Source organism: Mustela nigripes, chromosome 2 (genome assembly GCF_022355385.1).
Source record: "Mustela nigripes isolate SB6536 chromosome 2, MUSNIG.SB6536, whole genome shotgun sequence".
In the NCBI taxonomy this organism is placed as follows: domain Eukaryota; kingdom Metazoa; phylum Chordata; class Mammalia; order Carnivora; family Mustelidae; genus Mustela; species Mustela nigripes.
Window position 1 is genome coordinate 102,581,120 of NC_081558.1, and position 27,584 is coordinate 102,608,703.

Sequence of the window (27,584 nt, forward strand, 5' to 3'; positions counted from 1 at the left end):
TTGGTGACTTTCCTGGTTTTGGTAAAATTTCAATGAAATTTGTATTTTTTGATGTGTTTGCCAATGAAGTCACTGCCTGGTTAGCTTGGTGGTCAGTTAATGACTGGGAAGAGATTTTCTTTTAATGGCTGGACTCTTTGCTGAAGGGCTCTGTGTGCATATTGGGTAATGTCTTCAAAACACAGCTAGAAAATTGGTAACTCTGCCTTAAATTGTCACTTCCTGTCCACACAGAGCCTCATGGTCAGTCAGAGGTGAGTTTAGGACCTTTTCAGGTCTTTCCTGAGTATGCAGTGTCCAGAACATACATGTGTCTCCCTAGATTCCAAGGAATATGTCAGAGTTTTTCAAAGCCCTTAATGGAGAGCTCATTCCCGAGTTTATCCTTTTAAGGTTTTGATTAATGTATTATTTGCTTCAACTATTATTCAATGTCTCAGGCAGCCATAATGTGCCTATAATTGTTTCAATAAGTAACCCAGGGAAAAAGGCTTTTGCATTGATTCAGCTCTGATTCAGGTCAAAACAGAGAGCCTTGCAAATGGGTTTTTAAAGAATGACCAGACAGGTCAAATTATGACAGTTCTCTGGGAAAGAGGTTCTGAAAGTTCTACTCCCATCTTGCTCTCTAGTGGCTGTGAGGTTACTGATTTCACTAGAAATGTGGACTATTTCTCAAGGCTAATATGATCATGGAGAGCAGAGACTGGAACTTAAGACATTAAGCTCATGCTCATGAAGTTTTTTTTTTTTTTTTTTGGGTTGTTTGTTTGAATATACTTCCTGAATTGCTGAAAGCCTTTGGTTAAATTCTAGAGTTCTGAACAACTTCATCCTAACAATTCTGGCCACTTTTCTCACTTTCTTTACAGAGGAGAGAATTTTCATTGAAGTCTTTTGGGTCACTTTTGATTCTAAGTCTACGAGTCTAAATTTTTAGCAAATATAAATTGTATTCTATATCATACTTCTCATAACTAGCATAACGGGAATACTTAACTTATACCATACTGAAAACTACAGTGTTCTATATATGGAATGAATCTTGATTTCTAAAGCTTCTTTCTTCAACAAAATTAAATGTATCAGAAAGAATATTTTATAAAACCTAGGATTTATTTCCATGCTTTCCCAAATAACTTATACATACTTTTCTCAGTGATATGGGTTATCATTAAGAACATCAATAAGAGGGATGGTCTTTAGAATAGTAGTTCACAAAGTTTGGTCCCCAGAGCAGCAAAATCAGTATCTCATGAAAACTTGTTAGAAATATAGAATTTTAGATCCTACCTAAGTCATACTGAAATTGAATTGAAAACTTCAGGGAAGAGGGTCTAAGAATATGTTTTTTGTTTGTCTGTTCTTGTTTGAACAATTTTATTTATTTATTTGACAGAGAGAGAGAGATCACAAGTAGGCAGAGAGGTTGGGGGGGGGGGCGGAGCAGAGAGCCTAATGCGGGCCTTGATCCCAGGACCATGAGATCATGACCTGAGCCGAAGGTAGAAGCTTAACTCACTGAGCCACCTAGGTGCTCCAAGAATCTGTTTTTTAATAAGGCCTTGAAGTGATCCTGATTAAGATAAAGACTGAAGACAGCTAAATTTTGTTTAATGAGGTACTTTAGTTTGTTCCTAACAGTCTTTTATTTTAGTTTTGAATATCTTTTTTCATATTTTCTTCCTGCTCTTAGGCTACTTCCCTAAAGAAGCTTAGTAAGCATTAAAATTTTAAGGCTACTGATGCATATAGCCTAACGTAAGGCCATATGCAACTTACACTCACATTATGGTGAACGAGTGGACTGGACTGTCTGGGATTTTCAGTTTTAAAATCAAGACTAAAGGCATTTCCAGACATAGGGTTTTCAGTGCTGAAACTGGGTAATTTCTGCATGAACGAGTTTGTGTTGGTCAGTCTAACATACTCTAGCAGTATGTCAGTGACCCAAATAAAGCTGTCCCACATGGACAACTTAAAAAAAAAAAATCTATTCTTGCTTTGAATTTTTTGCACCTAACTCTAAGCCAACTGAAAATTTATTTTGACACAAAGTGTGAAGTGAGGCTCTAAGCTAATTTTATTCCTCTAAACATCTAGCTAATTTATCTAACATTTATTTTTAACAAATTCATTCCTTTTCACCATTTTGTCCTTAATATACTATAATTTATTTAAAAAATTTAAATTACAGTATAAAATTACAAACAATGTGAAAATTTGAAGTTGAGTTGAAAGAATTTTTAACAACTGTATACACCATGAAACCACAACTACTAACAAGATATATACCTTTTCCATCATCCAACTCACTGTATCTCTTTTAATCAGTATGATTACCGACAACCACTCTGACTTCTCTTAATAGAAATTACTGTCTTCTACTCACGATTATCATGTAACTGGAATCTTACTCTATGTGTTTTTGTGGTTCTTTTACTCAAGGTGATGTTCTTTAGTGTTATCTATGTTGTGTTTCAGTAGTTTGTTACTTTTTATTGGTTAATAGCGTTATATTATATAAATGTACGCCAACTTATTTAGCTATTTTGCTATTGATGGACACCTGAGTCATTTCCAGATCTCAATTATTATTAATAAGGCTGTTATGGACATTTTCTGTTAACTCTTTCTGTAGACATGATTTCTTGGGTAAAGTCTGGGTAATAAGGTTAGTTGTATGTTTGATTTCTCAACAACTTCCCCCCAAATTCTTGTAGTGACTATACAATATGCCCAACAATAATGAATGAGAGCTACCAGTGTTCCACAGCCTCACCAATGTTTGTCATTTTTTTTTTTTTTAAAGCCATTCACCTGGGTGGGATATGGAATACTTGCTGCCCCTCCACAGTTAAAAATCCACATACAACTTTTGACTCTCCAAAATCTCAACTAATAATAGTCTACTGCTGACTAAAAGTCTTACCAATTGTATATTACATACCTTATTCTTACAATAGAGAAAATATTAAGAAAATCATGGGGCGGGGCACCTGGCTCAGTCGGTTAAGTGTCTGACTCTTGATTTCACCCCTGCATCGCATCGGGGTCCCAGCTCAGTGGGAAGTCTGATTGTCTCCCTCTTCCTCTGCCCCTCGCCTCACTTGTGCACTCTCTCTCTAATAATAAATAAATCTTAAAAGGAAAATACATTTAGCATACTAAACTGTATTTATAAAAAACTCTGCATATAAGTGAATGCATGTAGTTCAACCCCGTGTTGTTCAAAGATCACCTCTATTTCCTTTTATTTAGGCATAATTTACTTTCAATAAATTAATCTTTTTAGTTTACAGTTAAAGAGTTTTGACAACTGCACATGTTGTGTAGACACTGTCACAATCAAGATACAGAAAAGTTAAATCACTCCTACCCAAATCTGACAAACCTCTTCATTCACTGTGGTTTTTTTTGCACTGCCCTGATGCCTCATGTTAAGTACCTTTTCATGTACTTATAAGCCATTCATATATCTTGTTTTGTGAAGTATCTGTTTAATTCTTCTGCTCATTTAAAAAACTGCATTCCTCATCTTTTTGTTAATTTGTGGGAGATGGTTATGTATTCTGGACACAAGTCTTTTGTCAGATATAGGCAGTAAGAATATTTTTTCCTACTCTGTTCCTTGCCAATTTGGTTTTTTAATGCACCCTTTTTATGGTTAGTATTTTATGTATCTTGTCCAAGAGATTGTTTGTCTACCACAGGGTTGCAATCATATCCTCCTATGTTTTCTTCTAGGAGGATTATGGTTTGGGCTTTACATTTAGATTTAAAATCCCTGTAGAATTAATTTTTACATCTGGACTAAGATGGGGTTGAAGTTCATATTTTTCTATATAGATATTTAGTCATTTCAACATCATTTACGTAAAAAGATTTTCTTTTTGGGGCATCGGGGTGGCTCAGTTAGGCATCTGACTCCTGATTTGGGCTCAGGTCATGATCTGGGGGTTGTGAAATTGAGCCCTGAGGCAGCCTCTGTGCTCAGCAGGAAGTATGCTTGACATTCTGTTTTCTCCTCCCTACCCTCTCCTCCCTAACCTACCTAGGTTGCTCCTGCTTTCTCTTTCTCTAAAATAAATGTTAAAAAAAGACTTTCTTTTCACCACTGAACTGACTTAGCCCCGTAGTCCTATTTAAGAAATCTTAGTCTAATTCAAGTTCGCTAAGATTTTCTTGTATGTTTTCTCCTAGAAATTTAGTTCTATCATCCATTTCAAATTAATTTTTGTAGATAATGAGTGATAAGGACACAAATTTCCTTTTTCTTTTGCTACTTATTCCATTAATTATGGAAGAAGTATGTTTAAATCCCCAACCTGATTGTACATTTTTTCCATTTCTTTCCTTAGTTCTGATAATTTTTGCTTCATGTATTTTGAAAGAATTATTAGGCACATGCAAACTGAACACTGTTATGTCTTCACAATGAAATAATATTTTTTATCATTATAAAAATCTATCAATAATAATATTTGTTGAAGTCTATTTTGCCTCAAAGGAGTATGTCACACCATCTTTCATGTGTTGTTCGTATAGTTCATACTTTCTTCTACTCTATTACTTAGAACATATGTGTCTATTTAAAGGATTTTATTCTTATTTATTTGTCAGAGAGAGAGAGAGGAGAGAGAGTGAGCGCACAGGCAGGCAGAGCGGCAGGCAGAGGCAGAGGGAGAAGCAGGCTCCCTGCCGAGCAAGGAGCCTGATGTGGGACTCGATCCCAGGACACTGGGATCATGACCTGAGCAGAAGGCAGCCACTTAACTGACTGAGCCACCCAGGTGTCCCCATATGTGTCTATTTAAAGAGAATTTTTAGAGAAGAGTATATATTTGGGTCTTGGTTATTTTTTTTTAACCAAGCTGATAATTTCTGCATCTTAATTAAGAGTGTTAACTGCAATGTAGACACCAACAGAGTTGGATTTCAATCTAACATCTTCATATTGCTTTTTACTTACCCTTTTTTCCCCTCCTTTTCTGCTTTTGTTTGTAAGAAGCATGGATTTTTTTTTAATATTTCACTTTATTTCCTGTATTGAATTTTTAAAACTATAGCTCTTGGTAGTATTTTTAGGGCTTCTTCCAGAAATAATGACATGTAAATATAAGATATGACAGCCCACTTTCAAATAAATTTTTATCACTTCACAAGCTGTAAGAAACACTAGTATAATTCCGTTTTTCCTGTCAATTTGTGCTCTAGTGCCTTGTATTTTACTTCTATATGTCATAACCCCTAGTATACATGCAATTATTTTTGTTTTAAATGGCTAATAGTCTTACAATTATTTTTTTTAAAAATTCAAGACCTTTTATACCTATCCAGGTATACGTTCTGTTGTTCTTAATTTCCTTCTGCAGGTCTAGGGTTTCACCTAGTATAATTTCTCCTTAATCAGAAGAATTTCTTCTAGTATTTCTTGCAGGTTTGCAAGGGACATATTCTCTAAGCTATTGTCCGTTTGAAAATGTCTTTATTTCAACTTCATTTCTCATAAATAATTTCACTGGATATAGGATTCTAGATTTATAGTTTTTTCCTTCAGCACTTTAAAGATATCCCTCAGTTGGCTTTGCATTTTGATATTGAGAAGTCAGTTGTCATTTCTATTGTTCCTATGTAGACGTGTTGTTTCTAAGACTGATTTTAAGATGTGCTCTTTAGTGTAGCTGTCTAATACTTTAATTATGATGTATCTAGGTCCCGTTTGCTGAGCTTCATAGACCTGTAGGTTGGTATTTTTCATCAGTTTTAGAGACCTGTCATTATATTTTCACAGACTGTCTCTTCTTCATTACTGATACTATTTCATAGATCTTAAATGCTCTGGTCTGCTTTTTCTTCCCAAATTCTACACACTGCCCCTTACATTTCAATTTGGAAACTTTGTCCTATGCTCAAGTTCATAGATTCTTTCCTTTGTTGAGTCCAGTGTCCTATTGAATCTTTTAAATAAAATTTTCATTTGTGACAGTTTTAAAAAAAAAATTTTCTAGCCATTCCGTGTGATCCTTTTTTTGTAGTATTGATAACGTTGTCTAAATTCTCCAATCTTTTCATCTGTATTTTCTACTTTTACCTCTATACTCTTTAGTATTTATCATCATTATCATCATCATGATTTTATCATACTTATTTTCAAGTCCCTATTTGATAAATACAACATTTGAGCCTTCTCTTGATTTAATTTTATTGACTGCTTCTGTCCTGACAACTAGTTTTTTTTTTTTTTGCATGTTTTGTAATTTTTAATTGTAAAGTAGACAATTTCAGATAAAGTAACTATGGAGGATGAAACAAATACTATTTAATCCCAGAATAGGGAACAACCCTTGTGTTGGGCCACAACAGTGGGGGAACTACAACTGTACTTTATTGCAGTTTTTAATTAAGTTCAGTTTATGTGTTTGAGAGCATGATTAAGACCTTTTCCCCTGAGGGACACAAGATGGGGTACTAGCACTAGATCCTGGAGATTACCAGGATCACTTAGTGTTTTATAGCTGAATTGCTGGCTTTTAAAACTGCTTTATAAACTTGCTGCCAGCTTCTGAGTTGCTGTTAAGTTCTCTCTGTTCTCAAGATCTGGCCCAGGCTTGCTGTGTCTTTGGAGATATCATTCTGTCCACACAGTCTCAGAAGGCTTTTTCTGAACTCTCTTATCCGCCACCCCTCCCGCCAACTCTTATGTCTTAACACCTCAAGTACAGAGTTCCTAGGGCTGGTTTTCACAGGTCTTCTGCCCAAGGTCCCCTATTTTTATGAGCAGGTACCTTGTATGATTCAGGAATCATTTTTTCTCAATTCTCTTCTGTTGGTTCCCAACCATTGGTTTACTGCATCTGAGCATTCAATGAAGACCAACGGGAAAGAGCTGACAGGTGTTAAGACTTGGTCTGTGGCTTCCTAGAATTTTTATTAGTTTTTCTAGTCTAGTGATGCCATTACATGTTAGGTATTTGGCTGGTTTCCCTCATCCCCATCTATTCTTTCTTTTTCTCCCATCACGCTACTGAGTGCTACTGAAAACAAACTCACAGTGCAAAATTTAGAATAAAACAATTTATCATAGGTCACATGTATTAGTTACCTGTAAGCTTCAAAAAACAGAACTCTTATTTATAGCACTTAATATAAAATATGTTTAAAAGAAAAATCTAAAAGAATATTAGGAACTGTAAATAACAAAGAATCCACAAAAACCACCAAGATAGACTGAAAAACAAAACAAAACAAAACAAAACCCAGAAATAATTTCTAGAAAGCAAAGGGTATTCTGAAATTTAAAAAACTGGTTTTGGCTTGAAGAGCAGATGAAGAAAATTCATGAACTAGAAAGCAGATGACTGAAGTTAAGTACAAGGAGAGAGTTGATAAATATGAAATGGGGGTTAAAAGATATGCAGAACAAAAAGATAATATCCTCTCATAGGAACCGAAGGAGGACAGAATCCACACAATGTGGGAAATGCAAAATTTGAAAAAATACTGGCTAAGATTCCAGGACTGATTAAGGACAGAACTCCTCTGATCTAGGAAGCACAATGAATCCCAAACAGAATAAATAAAATGCTAGCCATAAACACATTTTAGTTAAATTGTAGTACACCAAAGAGTAAGAGACTTTAAAAGTAGTCAGTTAAAAGTAGTCAGTGAAAAAAAAAGAAAACCAAACCAAATCACTTGCAAACAGGACAAAGTGCAGATCTTTTTTTGTAAATAGCAACAAAAGAACCCAGAGAACATAAAACAGTATCTTCAAAGTACTGACAGACAATAGCTGTCAACCTAGCTCTTTAGACTAAATTATATTTACAAGTGAGGGTGAAATAAAGATAATTTGATGAGCAAATATCAAGGACAAAAGAGCCATATTAATATCAGGCAACACAGCTTCTAGGGTAAAAACCATTATTATAAAGAGGATTATCACATAATGATAAAAAAATTCAACTCACCAGGAAGGAATAATGATTCTAAACTTAGATGCATCTAATAACATAGTTTCAAAGATATAAAAATTAAAAACTGCTACAAAGACAAACTGCTAAATCCATCATCACTTCAGAAAGCCTAAAAAAATCTTTTAATAATAGATCAGACAATAGATTACAGTATAAAGAAGATCTGTACTACATAAATAACAAGGTTAGTAAACATACAGAAAACCTTGCAGTCAACAAATAGAGAATACATAACTTTCTTCAAGCACATTTATAAAGAGTGACCCCCTTATAGGTAAGTCAAATATCAGAAGAAAATCGATCCTATAGAATATGTTCTCAGACAACACTGCAATCCTACAATTAAGTTACAAAATGGTAGGAAAATAACCAAAATATCTCCCATAACTTTAGGATGTAAAAAAACCACTTCTAATAGTAGGTCATAGTTATAATTATAAAAATGTTATTTTGATTAAAATATCCTACCGATATAATACGATCTCCTTTTCTCAGCTCTCCACTAAGATCAGCAGGTCCTCCAGCCAAAATAAAGGAAATAAATATTCCTTCTCCATCTTCACCTCCTACAATGTTGAAACCAAGGCCTGTTGAGCCACGATGAAGAACAACTTTTCTAGGTTCCCTAAAAAAATTAGAAAAATATTGAACACCTTAGAAATTTTATATGGAATTTCATATTTTATCAGTGAGAATTCTCTACTGATAACTCTTATATTATCAAATTATAAATAAAGCTAGATGAAAGTTAAGGTTTTCAAGACAAGAGTAGAGATTCTAAGTCTACAAAGTAGGCTTAGAAATTAAAGGAAAAATTCTTATTTTATTTTTTTTTGAAAAATTCTTATTTTAAATAAAAGCTAAAAACACATGTTAAAAATCAATTATTTTTGTTAAAAAACAAACATGAAACTAAAACAAAAAGGAGAAGAAAGTTGTGGTAATTAAAAAAAAAATAATGACATAAAGAACCTACTCAAGAAATACACACACTTAAGAAAAGCTGAGGTTGTACACATCTTATTACCTAGGAATCAGTCACTGCCCTTACTTCTTAGATATTGTAAAAGGCAGATAAACCTTTATCTTAAAAAAGGTAGGTAGGCCCTTTCCAGTCTCCAAAGGATGAATCATAACTAACCTAAGCCAGTCATAGCAATCTCATTCCTCTTTGTTAAGTTGAGGCTATGACCCTATTTTGACCTCTGAGAAATAAAGGTAAAATTTATTGTTATTTCCCAAAGAAAGATAGACCCTAACAAAAACAAAGCACATTCTGTTCCCTTACCCACCCAAAATAACCCCCCCACAAAAAAAATGAACAATAAAATCCTATTACTGATTTAAATATATATTATAACCATGAAGGTTATAGACCAGAAGAATCCCAGAGACACCATGGACCTAAGGGTTGCTACACAAATGCTGAACTGCCCATCTCTAAACTTTTTGTATAAAATAATTAAGTAGTTTTACTTCTTAAGTCATACCCTTCCAACTCTCTCTGCTGTTCACCCATTCTAAGATAAGACTTTTCCCCACCCCCTATTTAAAATCTCTGAAATCAGAATACATCTTACCACTACTAGTGTTTCATATTTGCTGCCAGTTATAAATGGTTGTGTGAATACCATGTATACCTCTGGTAAAACCATGAAAATTCCAGCAGCAGATGAGATACAGAATATCATTTGAAATTAGAATGTATCATATTTGGTAAATATTTTAAAAATTTAATTAGATTTTTCTAAAACATTTCAAAAAGCTATCAGTAACAAAAGGCTTAACAGAAGTAAATTTTTTTTTTTTTTAAGATTTTATTTATTTGACCGAGAGAGAGCAAGAGAGCAGGTGCAGAAGTAGTGCGAGCGGCAGCAGAGGGAGAGGGAAAAGCAGACTTCCTGCTGAGCATGGAGGCCAATGCTTGGGCTCAGACCCAGGACCACTGGATCATGACCTGAGCCGAAGGCAGACACTTAACTGAATAAGCCATCCAGGAGCCACCAGAGGTAAATATTTTTAAAAGATGAATTTTAGGGATCCTTCCATATAATGTGGGATTAATTTAAAGCATTTGCTAAATACTTAAACTGGCATTTTCCAGTCATACATAGGTTTTCATCATTATTCAGCTTTGGCAGGTTCACTTACAGCGTAAACAAAATTATATTTTGTCAAAAATAGTAAAACCAAATAATAAATTGTTTAGAAAATATTAAACACATGCACACATATATAAAAGAAAAAAAGGGAATAATAAATCCAAATTCAGGAAAACAGTTCACTTGATGAGGCAGTGCAGGATCAGGGGACAAAATATATTTCACTATATCAATGTTTTATTTCACTGTTAGATGATGGACTTATAGTATAGGGTTTCTATTACTTTAGAACATATATGGAGGAAGTGGGAGGGGGGATGGATTAAATGAGTGGTGAGTATTAAGGACAGCACTTGTGATGAGCACTGGGTGTTGTAACTAAGTGCTGAATCACTAAATTCTACACCTGAAACTAGTATTATACTGTATGTAAACTTAAAAAAGTATATATATATGAAGCAAAAAGCTACACATACATATTAGCTTTATATAAATATAAATTTTATCTAAATAATAATTTAAAATACTCTGCTAAAATCCAACAGTATTTCAGAGGAAAATTCTGATTTTTCAAATAACACAGACACATGAAAAGATGTTCAACATCTTTAGTCTTTAGAGAAATGCATGAAAATCATGAGATATATTCCAGCTACTACAATGGCTATGAAACAAAATAGAACAGAAAAAAACAAGTATTGGTGAGGATGTGGAGAAACTGTACCCTCAAATATTGATGGTGGGAATGTAAAATGGTGTGGTTGCAATAGAAAACAAATGGTTCCTCATAAATGTAAACATACTGACTATGTGACTCAGTAATTCCACACTTTAGTATATATCCAAAGGAAGTGAAAACAAAGATGCAAGAAAGTGCAAGCCAATGTTTATCAGGTTATTTTATTTTATTTTTTAAATTTTTTTTAAGATTTTATTTATTTGTCAGGGAGAAAGAGACTGAGCACAGGCAGACAGAATGGCAGGCAGAGGCAGAGGGAGAAGCAGGCTCCCTGCTGAGCAAGGAGCCTGATGTGGGACTAGATCCCAGGATGTTGGGATCATGACCTGAGCTGAAGGCAGCTGCTTAACCAACTGAGCCACCCAGGCATCCCTGTTTATCAGGTTATTATTCTCAATACCCAAAAAGTAGAAACAACCCATGGGTCCAACAACAGATGAATGGATAAATAAAATGTGGTATATACACATAATGGAATATTATTCAGCCATAAAGAATGAAGGTTTTAAAAAATATATATTTACTTATTTCACAGAAAGAGAGAGAGCACGAGAGCACACAAGCAGGGGGAGTGGCAGGCAGAGGGAAAGGGAGAAGCAGGCTCCCTGCTAAGCAGAGTGCCTGATGCGAGGCTCCATCCCAGGAAACAGGGATCATGACCTGTGCAAATGCAGACACTTAACTGACTGAGCCACCCAGGCACCCCAGGAATGAAGTTTTGGTACATGCTACAACATGGATGAATCCTGAAAACATCATGCTAAATAAGAGTCAGACAGAAAAGAATTTTAAGATGATACTTGTATGAACAATCCAGAATAAACAAATGTATAGGACACAAAGTACACTAGATTAGAGGTTACCAGGAACTGGGAGGAGAGGAAATCTGGAATTACTGCTTAATGGCTATAGTTTGTTTGAGGTGACAAAAAGGTTCTGGAATAGATGGTGATGATTGCCTAACATTGTGAATGCAATTAATGCCCATGAATTGCACATCTAAAAAAACTAATAATGTGGGGTATATGAAAAGTTAGTTTTAAATATACATAGCATATTCTTAACTTAGTTTTATCTATGATAATTTCTAAGCACAATTAACCATTTCTGAAAAAAAGTAGTATGTTTTTAAAAAGGGCAGTGATTTATTTGGAATATAATTTATTTATTTATTTATTTGACAGAGATCACAAATAGGCAGAGAGGCAGGCAGAGAGAGAGGAAGGGAAGCAGGCTCCCCGCGGAGCAGAGAGCCTGATGTGGGGCTCGATCCCAGGACCCTGAGATCATGACCTGAGCCAAAGGCAGAGGATTTAACCCACTGAGCCACCCAGGTGCCCCTGGAATATAAAATAATTTTATATTTCAGCCTCCTCAAAGAACCCTCCAATGAAAAAAATTTAGGTTTAAGTTCATTATCTGTCAGTAAAATCTTTTAGTCCTGAAAATTGTGGCTATCTTACTTGGCTGATTACAACTTCTTCTAACAATTGGCCTTATTTACGAAGGACAAATGCTCAGTTCCTTACCTTGTAATTTCATCATCTCCAAGCATTGCTTTTGAAACAGGTGAGTATCTGGCTGGTGATGCTGGTGTATGGCCCAAGTAGGATGATGGGCTTACATGGTTATCAACAGGTTGAGAAGCAGCTTCAAAATAAAGTAAAAAGCAGTTTAAGTGAAATGAGCCATTCAGAACTGCATTTGTGAATTAACAATTTTAAGGTTAGTTAATGTATAATTCATATCCATTTTTTTATGTAAGTTGAAAAAGACCAGGTAAAAATTAGACAAGCTCAACTTTCTAAAAAATCAGACAAGCTCAAGTTCAAGTTTACTATACTAGTAAAAACTAGTATAGATATTCAGATCAGTAAGTAAACTTATCATGTTTGTCTTCTCTTAAAAAAACAGAACTAAAAAGGAGTTTTACATTAACTGATTTGCACAGTGAAATCTAAGAAGTGTTATTTAAAAGGCTGTCCTAGAAAAGACTGTAAACAAAATCTAAAGTACAATAACTTAACTTTTCTGAGACGTCATTTTGCAGATTAAGTTTAAAAAACTTTTTATTACTTAAAATCTAATTGTAAATAATGAAAACCAAAAGTTTAAAAATAGGTTCACAAAGATTATGCTCGACAAAATTTTATAATAATTAAGGGACTTCTGGCTTCTAGTTTGGCATGTAAGAAGCTTGGAAGTCATCACTCTGTTCTAACAACCCCTTAAAAAGCTAAAAAACCTAAAAATTCAAGTCTTCTTAGACCTTTAGGATAAGGGGGATGACAGGGCAAACTCCTGCCCCCAAACTGGAGAAAATGGTAGGCAAATACAGAGAATTATAACTTATCACAGCAGAAAACTCTGTGGGAACTAGTGTTAGGATAGAGAAACCTGAATTTTAATTGGCAAATTGCTGGAGGTTCAGCATGGGCCAGTAAAAACACTTCTGGGGGACCCTGTTATTGGGGGAGCCCACACATTTGTGAGTTTTACCTCTACCAGGCTCTCACAGAGAATAGTGGAGAAAAATCTCCTCGTGCTACTGACAGGAGGAAGGGAAAACAACCCATTTTCAAATATACAAGAGCATTCTGTTTTTCATAACAGTTTTGCCTTCAGGAGAAATGATCAAAGCCTAACCTGCTAGGGTTTTATCAGAGACCAGTGACCTGGGGTTAGGGAAATAATCAACTCCAGTCCATTCTAGTCATCCTATCCCACCTAAGGGAGGAAGTGAGATACTGAGAGGCACTGTGTAGCTTACATTCCAGAGGTGCAAACTCATTAAAAGACTTGAGACCTGATCACAGGGCTAGGAACACTTTCCCTCTCCAACACCTTATCATCGTATTACTAATGGCCTATTTACAGCAGTTCCTTTTACCTAACACATCATGCCTGACTATCAGGAAAAAATTACAAGACATAATAAAAGGCAAAAACACAGCTGGAAGAGGCAGAGCAAGTATCAGAACAGACTCAAGATACAGAAATTTTGGAATATCAGACCAGGAATTTAGAACAACAATGATTACAGGTGCCTGGGTGCAGACAGTTAAGTGTCCAATTCTTGGTTCTAGCTCAGGTCATGATCGCAGCATCATGAAATCGAGCACCACGTCAGGCTGGTGCTCAGTGTGGAGTCTGCTTAAGACTCTCTCACTCTCCCTCTGTCCTTTCACCCTATTCTCTGTCTCTTTCTAAAATAAAGAAATAAACCTTAAAAAAATAAAACAACAATGATTAATATGCTAATGGCTCTAGTGGACAGACATGATGCAAAAACAGATGAGCAATAAGCAGAGAGATGGGAATTCTAAGAGAAACAGAATGAAATACTAGACATCGAAAACACTGTTAACAGAAATGAAGAATGCTTTTGATGGGCTGAGAAAAGAATCTCTGAACTTCAGGATATCTCAATAGCAACCACTAACACTGAAAAGCAGAGAGAGAGAGAAAAAGAATGAAACAAAACAAAAGAAACCTAAAACAAAATATCTGAGAATGGTGAGACAGCTACAAAAGGTGTGACATTTATGAAATGTGATTATCAAATGTGTTAGGAAAGAATGGAAGAAATCTTTGAAACAATAATAATGACTTTAAGAATTCCCCTAAACTGGCATCAGACCTCAAACCACAGATCCAGGAAGGTCAGAAAACACCAAGTAGGTCAAATGCCAAGAAAATTACACAAAGAAATATCCTTTTCAAAGAAGAAGAAACAGGTAGTGGGGAAAGAGAGGAATCTAAAAAGAAGTCACAGGGAGGGGGTGCTGGATGGCTCAGTGGGTTAAAGCCTCTGCCCCCTGGGATAGAGCCCCACATGGGGCTCTCTACTCAGCAGGGAGCCTGCTTCCTCCTCTCTCTCTGCCTACTTGTGATCTCTGTCAAATAAATAAAATCTTTAAAAAAAAAAAGAAGTCACAGGGAAAATAAAACCCACTATACTGATAAAGGTACAAAGATAGGAATTACATCTTAACTTCTTGGAAAGTAACAGCAGGAACACTGTATTCAACTATATATGCCTATGTATACATGTGTGTATATGTATAAGTGAAATGAATGTCAACAATGGCACAAGGAATGGAAGAGAGGAATTAGGATTATTTTAAGGTAATTACACTACCTGTGAAGCTGTATAGTGTTAGTTGATATGTATATTGCAAACTCTAGGGCAACCACTGAAAAAGTAAAATGAGACTTTAACTGTTAAGGAAGGAGAGAAAATGGAATAAAATGTTTCAGTAAAACTGTAAAAGACAGAAATAGAGTGGATAACAAATAAAGAAATAAGAACAACAAATAGAATACAGTAACAAATATAACAGATATTAATCCAACTATATCAATAATTACTATGAACATCAATGGTCTAAATGCACCAATTATAAGACCAAGATTATCAGAGTGGGTCAAAAACAAGACCCAATTATATATTATTTATAACAGAGCCACTTCATAAAGGCACGTACAGGTGAAAAGTAAAGGGATGGAGAAAGATACTACCATTCTAACACTAATTGAAGATAGTGGGAGTAACTGTATTAATTCCAGACAGAGAAGACTCAAAATAAACAAAGGTATGAGAGATACAGAAGGGTATTACATAATGACAAAAGGGTCAATTCTCCAAGAAGATATAACAATTCCAAACATTTATGCATCCAGCAATACTGTCAAGCTATGTGAGGCCAAAATGACAGAACTGCAAGGAGAAACAGATGGATCCACATTCTTTTCTTATAAATGGACAGATATAGGAGGCAGAAAATCAGTAAGGACATAGCTGAACTCAACAATATCACTAATCAACAGGATATAGTGGATACCTATAGACTACTTCATCCAACAACAGAAGATACATTCTTCTTAAGCTCACATGGAGCATTCACCAAGACAGACTACCTACCATCTGGGCCATAAAACACAACTTAACAAATTAAAAAAAAAAAATCATACCATGTCTGCTCTCAGATCATGACGGAATGAAAAGAAATCAGTAACAAAATGACAGCTGAAGAATCTCAAAATACGTAGGGATTAAATAATATACTCCTAAATAATATATGGATCAAAAAAGAAATCTCTGGAGAAACTAAAAAATATTTTGAACCAAGTGAAAATGAAAACATGATGTATCAAATTGTGGGATACAGCGAAAGCAGTGCTAAGAAGGAAATTTATAGAACTGAATACATCCAATACTATAAATCTAAAATGAATCATCTTAGTTTCTACCTTATGAAATTAAAACAGCAAATCAAAATAAGAAGGAAAGAATAAAATTACAGCAGAAATCAATGAAATTAAAAAACAGGAAATCAACTGTAAAAATCAGTTAAGACCAAAAGCTGCTTCTTTGAAAAGATCAATAAAATTGGCAATCCTCTAGCCAAGCTAAGAAAAAAAGAGAAGCCAAATCATTAATATCAGAAATGAAAGAGGGGACATTAACAACAGAGCCCAGGGACATTAAAAGGGTAATAAAGAAATAGTATGAACAGCTCTATGCCAACAAATTTCATAACCTAGATGAAATGGACCAGAAGCATACCTAGATAAATACAGTCAAGTGATCTCCGATAGAGGAACAAAAGCTATGTAATGGAGCAAAGACAGTCTTTTCAATAAATGGTGTTGGAACAACTGGACATCCACATGCAAAAGAAAAAAAAAAACGAATCAAGACATAAACCTTAAAAAATTAACTCAAAATGGATCAAAGGCCTGTACATGAAACACAAAACTATAAGACTCCTAGAAGATAACATAGGAGAAAATCTAGATGACTCTGGATTTGGCAATGACCTTTTAGATAAAACACCAAAGGCAGGATCCATGAAAAAAAGTATAAAAAAGCTAGATTTCATTAAAATGTTTCTGCTCTGAAAAAGACACTATCTAAAAAATTAAAAGACCTGGGGCACCTGGGTGGCTCAGTGGGTTAAAGCCTCTGCCTTCGAATCAGGTCATGATCCCAGGGTCCTGGGATTGAGCCCCGCATCGGGCTCTCTGCTCTGCGGAGAGTCTGCTTTCTCCTCTCTCTCTGCCTGCCTCTCTGCCTACTTGTGATCTCTGTCAAATAAATAAATAAAAAATAAGAAGTAAAAAAATAAAAGACCAGACTGGGGGAAAAATATTTGCAAAAGACACACCTGATAAAGAACTGTTGGCCAAAATATACAAAGAACTCTTAAACTCAACAGTAAGAAAACAACTCAATTTTAAAATGTGCCAAAGACCCTTAACGATACCTTACCAAAGACCAAAGGTGGTGAATATGAAAAAGGTGCCCCACACACCATATGTCATCAGGAAAATGCTAATTAAAATTGTTGTACATCTATTAGAAGCTCAGATACCGAACAATGATAACCTCAAATGCTGTTAAGAATATGAAACAACAGGAACCCTCATACTATACGGCTGGAGTACAATTTGGAAGACAGTTTGGCCATTTCTTATAAAACTAAACATATTCTTATCCTATGATATTAGCCATCATGTTCCGGTATTCACCAAAAGGAGATGAAAACTTATGTCTATACCTAAACCTGCTCAAATATATTTAAAAGCAGCTTTATTCATAATTTCTAAAGTTTATAAGAAACCAAGATATTCTTCCATTGGTGAATGGATAAATAAACTGTGGTACACTCAAATTGTTATTCAGCACTAAAAAGAAAGGAGCTATCAAGCCATGAAAAGATATGGGAAACCTTAGATGCATATTACTATGTGAAAAAAGCCAACCTCAAAAGGCTACATATTGTATGATACAAACTATGTGACATTCTGGAAAAGGCCAAATTATGGTAGCAGTAAAAAGATCAGTGGTCCTACAGGTTAGAGGAAAGAAAAGAACAGGCAGAATATAGGATTTTTAAGTAAGTGAAACTACTCTGTATGTTCTGTGATGGTGGATACAGGTCATTATATTTGTCCAAGTCCACAGGATATACAATTAAAATTTAAATCTAATGTCAACTGTGAGCTCTGGGTAAGATGTAGCAATATAGGTTCATCAGTTGTAACAAATATCTCACTCTGGTGGGGGATATTGATAATAGAGGGGGCTGTGCATGGATGGGGGAAGATGGTATATAAGAAATTTCTGTACCTTCTGCTTAATTTTGTTGTGAATCTGTAATTGCTCTAAAACATAAAGTCTATTAAAAAAAAACCAAACCTCTATGCTTTGATACCAGCTCAGATCTGTCAGCCCAATCTATTCATTCATTCATTCATTCATTTATTTATTTATTTATAAAGATTTTATTTATTTATTTGACAGAGAGAAATCACAAGTAGATGGAGAGGCAGGTAGAGAGAGAGAGAGAGAGAGGGAAGCAGGCTCCCCGCCGAGCAGAGAGCCCGACGCGGGACTCAATCCCAGGACCCTGAGATCATGACCTGAGCCGAAGGCACCGGCTTAACCCACTGAGCCACCCAGGCGCCCCAGGAGTATAAAAATGCAAGGATCACTAGTTTAATTTATTATAGTGGCTTGAGAGGTAAAAGGAATGAAGTGACTTGTGTAAAAGACAACTGGTAAAAAATGAAATCATGGTATACCTGAAAAAATGCATGCTCTATAGGCATGTGTTCATCTCCCTCTCTAATCATACAAAAAAGAAAAAGTTACAATGTCTATTGATAGTATAGGGCTTAGAAGTCTAGGTGTATCTTTCATTTTACAGGTTTGCAGTGTCCAACAGTAACTGTTTTCTGTCTAGTTCCCATTTAAGATGCTCTTCTGCATTCAAGCCAAAGGGCTTTCTACTATGGCTCTTGACTATGGAAGTCCAAAATCTTTCCTTTGTACTTTGGTAAGTAAAAATATCTGTGATTTTCAAGGAAACTGGCATGTTGCTCTAAAGCAAGAAACTCATGTGAACCTCTATAATCACCAGCCCTTTAAAGTCTATGGTTTACTGATTTTGAACTCAAATATCTTTGCCACATTATCAATTATGGTTGGAGCAATGACAACAAAATGCAAAAGGACAAGAACTTTGGTCAACTGCCCAAACCAGAAAAGGTACTTTTCCCCTGCATATCTGTGCAGACTGTGTCTTTATTCAATGGATCTTTTCTGGAAGAGTCATTCTCACCTGTAAGGCAAGAATAAAACAACACTATTTCCTATACTGCAAATCCTAAGTGAAAAGATTCCCCAGAGAACTACAAAACAAGGAAGCCTAATATTTTGTCCTTAGGTATCAAGGTTAATGATCAAAGCCCTCCAAGATTTAGAAAAGAAGCCAAGTGGAAGGACTTGATGTAAAAGTGGGAAAAGATCAGTAACCAAGTCAGAAGTTCAATGAGACCTTCCGGGTGAAAAGAATATAAATTAAAAATGAGAAACCTGTAATATACCAGAATGAGAATTCTAATGTCAGCAGAGAAACTATGTTCTCTGTTAGATCTAATGGACTTTTTTTCCCTTCGTAAGAAACCCACTTTTATTTCTAGGTGACCTATTTTGGTTATTATCTATATTTCGGTTACAACCACAAGAGTATGACTCCACCTGAAATAACTTAAGCTAAAGTTTTGTACTTCTCTCCAGTGATGTTCTGCTTTTTAGGGAGCAAGAATGAAGGAAGACAGCAGGTTGAAGCTTGGCTGGAATTCTGAAAAGGAGGAATTTGGGGGGGGCAAAGGAATAGAAGATATATGCAATGGACAGAGTATCATAACAAATAATGGAAGTTAAGCCAAAAACATAGACAGATGGGGACACAAGAGGGCAATCAAGTTGTAGTGTTAAAGAATGGAAGGTCAAAATGAGGATGAATTACTAGAATAGGGATAAATGAACTGAGGTAGGTAGTTAAAAAATTGAGGTGGTGAAGATACTGATAATAAAAACATCTAAAGATATAATTATTAGAGATAGAGAAGGAGGAGAGAGAAGAGAGTACATGGGGCTGGGAAGGGGTAGAGGCAGAGGAAGAGAGAGAATCTCAAGTTGACTCTCTACTGAGCATAGAGTCTGACTCAGAGCTCTATTCCACAACCCTGAGAACACGACCTGAGCCAAAATCAAAAGTTGCAGGCTTAACCGACTGAGCCACCCAGGTGCGCTGATAATGATAAGCTCTAAATTATTATATGGAACCATGTGTTTGAAGTGGAGTGGAGGGCAGGATAGTTAGGAAGAAAGAGATCAAGAAATAAAGAGGCCAGACTGTTGAGTAAGTCATCAGTGTGAATTGTGGCTGGACACCACCGAGAATGACAATATAAATAGTAGTAGCAAGGACAATGGGCCTGGCATTAAAATCTTCAATGACTAAAGTAAGTTGGGTAGTCTGATGACAAGGACTTCGGAAAAGATGATAGGTAAAAATAATTTCTGTAAAAAAGTTTTTATTTATTTATTTTTACTTATTTATTATTTTTAAAAGATCGCATTTATTTATTTGACAGAGAGAACATAAGCAGGCATAGAGCCAGGCATAGGGAGAGGGGGAAGCAGGCTCTCCACTGAGGAGAGAATAAGATGCAGGACTGGATCCTAGGACTGAGATCATGACCTGGGCTGAAGGTAGATGCTTAACCGACTGAGCCACCCAGGTCACCCTGTAAAAGTTTTTAATCACAAATGCCTTTTGGAGAAAAAAAAAAAAAAAGATTTTATTTATTTATATTAGAGAAGGAGAAAGAGAGAGGGAGAGAGGATCTCAAACAGATTCTGCACTGAGTGTGGAGCTTGATGCAGGGCTGGATGTCATGACCCTGAGATCAAGACCTGAGCTGAAACCAAGAGCTGGACACTAAACTAAATGAGGCACCTAGGTGCCCTGAAACACATAGATAAATGACATAAGAACAGCCTATGTAGTATGAACGTGGGCTGGAAATATATAACAAGATTTGTAATTGTAGTTGCCTAAGAAGAGGAGAATGGAAATAGAAACTTATGGAAAGAGCTGAACTAGCAAGGATAAACAACTTTTTCACAATGTTCTATTAGTTCAATAGATGAAAAAAGGAAAGCTATCTATGCCTATAAAGAAGTCAACCATCATTATCTAATTATCACTCTTTAGGACTAGCTTTGACAGAGAGACAGACGGCGAGAAAGGGACCACAAGCAGGGGGAGCGGAAGAGGGAGAGAAGCAGGCTTCCCACTGAGCAAGGTAGTTCTTCCATTTCTATATGTCATATTACTATATATAAAAATGGGTAATTCAATTAAAAAATAACTTTTTTTTTTCCAGTTCAACATATAAGCAGTAGCTTGGCTGTCTATATCTGGTCATAATCAGGACACCAACTCTCAGTTCACAAAACAAGTGTTACAAATATGCATTGTTGTCTTGAACAGATAAGGCAGCATAATAAAGAAATAAGAATGATATTTGCACTGGTGCATAAAATAGCTTTTTAGTGAATTTTAAAGGTATAATCAAATAAAAATACATAAAATGGTTATATAAAGTTCATGTGTAAGACCAACTATATGTGAGAATTTTAAACAAGTAGCAAACTTCTGTTCTCACACAAATGAAGTATTTAAAAAAAAGATATCATCCCTTCTCCATTAAGAAACTAAATATGATTTTTTTTAAAAGATTTTATTTATTTATTTGATAGAGAGAAATCACAAGTAGATGGAGAGGCAGGGAGAGAGAGAGATAGGGAAGCAGGCTCCCCGCCGAGCAGAGAGCCCAATGCGGGCCTCGATCCCAGGACCCTGAGATCATGACCTGAGCCGAAGGCAGTGGCTTAACCCACTGAGCCACCCAGGCGCCCCTAAATATGATTTTTAGAAGATCAGTTATATTTGAGTAATTAATAAATCAATGGGCAGATAATGAGGAGGTATCGCTGGAAGACAGTATATTTGTTTAAAAATAAATTTATGTCTAACTTATGACTAATGACAATAATGAACTTTGACAGTTTTAAAACTGGAACCTTGCCATTTATAAAACCACAAATACCTCTAAAATTCTACAATTTAAATGAGGAACAACTGGAAAAGCAGACTACAGAGAGTACATTTAAGATCTCTGGTACAGGGACGCCTGGGTGGCTCAGTTGGTTAAGCAGCTGCCTTCGGCTCAGGTCATGATCCCGGCGTCCTGGGATCGAGTCCCACATCGGGCTCCTTGCTCCACGTGGAGCCTGCTTCTCCCTCTGACTCTGCCTGCCACTCTGTCTGCCTGTGCTCGCTCTCGCTCTCTCTCTCTGACTAAATAAATTAAAAAAAAAAAAAAAAAAAGATCTCTGGTACACATGGGTGCTTCTATATCAACTCATTTCACCAAAGAAATAAAACTTCCATTTTCAACAAACACAAAACACATTCCTTAAATCTTATCCCAGTCTGTACATTAAAAAGGAAACTGGAAATCAAAGAGAAAACTTAAAATTACATTACTACTTTTCCTAACAGTTCATTTCTAGGCAACACAATTGTACTGTATTCAAATACAGTTAGGTAATATACTAGAAGCTTGTATAAAAATAGTATCTGTGCTCACATAACAGAACATAGAAAAGCCCAAGTTTCAGAAATATTTAATATTAGTATTTCTTGAAGTATAGTCCATGAACTAGCAGGCACCTCAAAATTACCAAGGTTTTAAAAGAATTGCTTGTTAAGGTAAATTTCTGTACTACATCTCAAAACTATTAGACAAAACAGGAATGTGCATTACTTGCAAATACCTTTGGTGACTGTTATCTACATAAAACTTTGAAAAAGGACATACCCCTTCTTACTATCAAGATTCTGATTTAAATTTGATTTTTAAAAACTATTAAGTTAAAATGCTTAATATAGTTTCTTTAAAACATTTAAAAATAGGGAAATAAGAGATTTAAGCAAACAGACTTACGGTTGGTAATATCAGGTGGTACATAGCCATCATTCATATACATACTTGTGGGTTTTGCCACTTTCAAATAAACAAAATCAGACGTATTCTTTAAGGCAGTTACTGCTTCTTCATGAGTAACTTCCTCTAAACACACACTATTCACCTAAAAGAAAATTCCAAAAGACATTTGTTTTAGGACATTTTCACTAGCTTTCTGCTTTTTTGTTATAAACAATTATACCAAAATACGAGAAAAGCAGGAGTGATTTAAGGAATATAAAGATATATAGAAAGAAAATATCCATTTTTACTATCACATCAGGAAGTTGTTTATGTGTATTAATGGAATAGCCAATCTTTTCTTCTTTTAAGATTTTATTTGATAGAAAGAGACACAGTAAGAGAAAGAACACAAGCCGGGGGAGTAGGAGAGGGAGAAGCAGGCTTCCTGCTGAGCAGGGAGCCTGACATGCGGCTCGATCCCAGGACCCTGGGATCATGACCCGAGCCAAAGGCAGGACTGAGCTACCCAGCACTCCTGGAATAGCCAATCATAATTCCAGTCCCTATTACTCACAATCCCCAAACCTAATTATTCTTCTGTTCTTAGGTATTTATGAATATATGTAAGGTATATTTAGATTTTTTTTAAGAAAATGAGACTATCTTAAAGTTTTTATTCTGCAACTGGATTTTTAATATAAAGTATCTAAGAGATCTTTCCATGTTGGGGCACAGAGAATTAAAAAACTGTTGCACAGTACACCATTGTGTGATTATACCATAATTTATTAAGCCATTCAAATATTAACAGATATTTAAACTGCTCTAAATAAATGACTTTAGTCAACTTATACTCACTACCATAGAATATGAGCATGTCATACCCATCTACTCAGGCCTTTTGCCAACACTGGACAGAATCAATTTATAAAAAAGCATGCTTCATTTTGTACATTAAGTTTTTATTTCCACTGTTCAATAGTTGAGTTTTTCAGTTATTTATTAGCCATTCATTTATCTCCTATTATAGAAACAGAATCGATTTTCAGGTAGTGATATATATCCTACAACCTCGTTAAACTTACTATTCTATCAATAGGTTCCTTAGGATTTTCTATATGCAAGTAAAACTGTATTTGTAGATGTAATCTACCAATTTTTACTTTTTCCTTCCCAATCTGCATATCTTTTTATTTTCCTGTCTATACTCTTCAGTACAGTCTGAAAAAAGTGGTAGTGGTGGCTTTCTAGACATTTGTCCATTTCATATAAATTATCTAATACGTTGGCCTATAATTATTCATAAATATAAGTATTTCCTTATGTCCCCTCTTTTATTTCTACTCTTAGAAATTTGAGCCTTCCTTTTTCTCTTGATGAGTCTAGCTAAGGTTTGTCAATTTTGTTCACCTTTCCAAAGAACCACGTTTTGGTTTATCTTTGCTCTCACTTTCCTATTCCTTGTTTCATTAACTTCTGCTCTAATCTTTATTATCTTCTTCCTTCTGCTAGCTTTAGCTTAATTTTGCTCCTCTTTTTGGTAATTTTTTTTTAAAAAAATTTTTTAAAGATTTTATTTATTTATTTGACAGAGATCACAAGTAGGCAGAGAAGGAGGAGGAAGCAGGCTCCCCGCTGAGCAGAGATCCCAATGTGGGGTTCGATCCCAGGACTCTGGGATCATGACCTGAGCCGAAGGCAGAGGCTTTAACCTACTGAGCCACCCAGGCGCCCCTCTTTTTGGTAATTTTTTTTTCTTTGGCAAAGAAAGAAAACATCGGGGCATCTGGATGGCTCAGTGGGTTAAGCCTCTGCCTTCAGCTCAGGTCATGATCTCAGGGTCCTGGGATCGAGCCCATCGGGCTCTCTACTCAGCGGGGAGCTGGCTTTCCCCCCTTCTCTCTGCCTGCCCCTCTACCTACTTGTGATCCCTCTCTTTCTGTCAAATAATAAAAAAAAAAAATCTTAAAAAAAAAGAAATAAACATCATGTTTCTAATGTTTTAAAATTACAATGTACTAAACAAATACTCATTTTAGTGTATTTTTCATTTCCCTAATTAGTTCCTATATAATTGACAGGAGAGGGTTTTGTTTTTTTTTTTTGAGATTTTATTTATTTATTCATTTGACAGACAGAGATTACAAGTAGGCAAAGGGGGGGGGGGCAGACTCCCTGCTGAGCCAAGAGCCTGATGCAGGGCTTGATTCCAGGACTCTGGGATCATGACCTGAGCAGAAGGCAGAGATTTTAATCCACTGAGCCCCGAGGAGAGTTTTTTAACATTCCAACAAAAATTTTTAAAGGTCATAGAACAATCATTAACTTTCACCAATTACTAATACTGCTTTGCAGGGCTTTAGCTACATGGTCATTTTTATGGTCCCACACTATCATGTACAGTGAAGGTCTACCTGCATTTTGAAATATAAAGTAAACTGTTCCTCTGGTGGCCTACAGTGAGCCATGCATCTTGGTATTCACACCCCTGTAAAATCCCTTCCTACAGTGAACCTTGCTTGGCTATGTAACTAGCTTTAGCCAGTGAGACATTAGTAACTATGATACAATGAGAGGACTGATAAATGCCACACACAGGAGCCTGTGTTTTTGGTATATCCCTCTTATAATCTGGTCACCATCTTGTGAGAAACCTAATGTAGCCATGTGGGGAGACCACTGGCTAACGCTCCACCTGCACTCAGCCCTCCCAACTTGTCTGCCATAAATGAGTGAACTTGGAAGTTGATTTCTGGCCCTAGCTCAGCTACCAGGTGACAGTATACAGAACAGAGACAGACTGTCCTGGCTGAACCCCACCTAAATTACAGAAGTGTAAATAATTATTATTGTTGTTTTAGTCACTAATTTTTGTGTTTTCTTAAGCAGCTTTAGATAACAGATAAAAGAGCTGACAAGATTTGCTATGGGATTCAATAAGGAGTATGAAGGAGAATGATCCTGAAGTTTTAGACCCGGGCAAACAGAAGGATAAAGTTCCCACTTCATGAGATGTGAAGACTGTGCACAAACAGGACTTGAAGGTGGTGGGTGAGGCGTAGGATGAAAACTCAGAAACTTAATTTTAGATATATTAAATCTGACAGGACTCTTGAAACATATGAAAGGAGACTAGATGAAATCTTCTAAGGTTTGTCAACTGTTTTGCCAAGAACCACTGTTAAAAATTTTATATTACCAAATAACCTCAGATGCCAAAAATAGTGGGATATTGCAAATTTTGAAAGGAAAAAGAAATGTTGGAAGTAGAGTTTTGGGGGGGGAGCATTTTCAACTTCATACAGTTTGAAGGACCATGAACAGGCTGGATAACGTGTCTAGCTTGGACCTCTTCAAGGTTAGAAGTGAGATTGAATGCTGTCAATTAACTAGGACCCCTGAAAGGCAATTCCTTAAAAGCGAATGAAAAAATATTGTATGTCCAGCAAAAGGTTAAGATTAGGAGTATTTACCTGTCAAGCAAACTGAATTGAAAGAAGAATGTAAAAGATGTGTTACTCTGAGATTTTCCAAAAGACTTGCACATATGTATATTTGCAACCAGAATTTGTTACTATTTGTGTAGCATGGGTGGGACTGGAGGAGATTATGCTGAGTGAAATAAATCAGAGAGTCAATTATCATATGGTTTCACTTACTTGTGGAACATAAGGAATAACATGGAGGGCATTGGGTGAAGGGGAGGAGAAGTGAATTGGGGGAAATCAGAGAGGGGGACAAAGCAGGAGAGACTGTGGACTCTGAGAAATAAACTGAGGGTTCTGGGGGGTGGGGGGAGTTGGGAGAGCCTGGTGGTGGGTATTAACGAGGGTACGTATTGCATAGAGCACTGGGTGTGGTGCATAAACAATGAATCTTGGAACACTGAAAAATAAAATTAAAAAAAATTTTATATTACAGCCAAGCACAAAATATTTGTATGTATAAAAATAAAACTGAAGTCAGAAAACAATACTTAATACCTACCATGTGCAATGAGACAGTAAGTTATTTGACCACCTATCAAAAAGAAGAAAAAATGTAAAAGGACCAAGTCCTGTATCACTTCAATGTTTAGAGGTTAGGGAGAAGATAGATGCACCAAAAGGTAGAACAAGAAGGAAAGACTAGTGAGATAAGAGGAATACCAAGAAAGAAGGTATAACTGTTAAGCAAAATGGAAAAAGTGTCTCAAGAAGGAGGAAACCATGTCGAATGCCTGATGTGTCAATTAAAATGAGAACTAAGAATTAGATAATTTCAGTGGAATTATGACAACCAAAACCTTACTAAATGGTCAATCAGCATACATTGCTGGCTTCCCAAGCACTGAAACTGATTCTGGAAAAACCATAAATGGAAAGCATGGTATCTAAGAAATTAAGAAGTACAAATGAAAAACTAAGTGGAGAAAGAAGGCTGTTTTCAACAGTGCGCGCATGCACGCGTGTGTGTGTAGAAAAGCAGTTCAAAGTCAGCTCTTTCCTCTTCCCCATTATTAACTCATAACAGTCTATCTCCTTGCTGCAACAATAGGCAGTACTGGATAGCATGTACAACAAATAAATCATTTATATATTGTTGACAGGAGTGTACATTTTTATAACTGGTTTGGAAAACAGTGTGTTTTTGCTATAATGTTACTAAAAGGATATTCCATGACCATTGTCTAGGATAAATAGTTAAGTGAAATTCTTGTATATACATGTTCACCAGAACACAAAGCAGCTCTCCCTAGCAGAATTATTCATACCACCAGGAAAAAAAGAAAGAAAGAAAAAAAAAGGAAATAACCCAACTCCCCACTGTATCAGACCTAGTTTATGTGCCTTTTCAGATTTGCTTGAGCCTACCTGCCTACTAGGCTTTGGCTGTGGGCTTACTGGAGAGACCTGGCTACTGCTTCTC

The 27,584-nt window shown here is 35.8% G+C and overlaps 1 protein-coding gene across 17 annotated transcripts in view; it reads right to left on the bottom strand.

Moving 5' to 3' along the window:
• DLG1 (discs large MAGUK scaffold protein 1) overlaps positions 1-27,584 on the bottom strand; it is a 261,346-nt gene that overhangs the window by 66,785 nt on the left and 166,977 nt on the right. For all 17 annotated transcript variants that reach the window (XM_059391228.1, XM_059391229.1, XM_059391227.1 and 14 more), the window contains 3 exons: positions 22,692-22,836; positions 12,350-12,470; positions 8,448-8,604 (listed from right to left, as the gene is read on the bottom strand). In XM_059391228.1, coding sequence (XP_059247211.1) covers positions 8,448-8,604; positions 12,350-12,470; positions 22,692-22,836 — 423 coding nt within the window. The remainder of the gene's footprint in view (positions 1-8,447; positions 8,605-12,349; positions 12,471-22,691; positions 22,837-27,584) is intronic.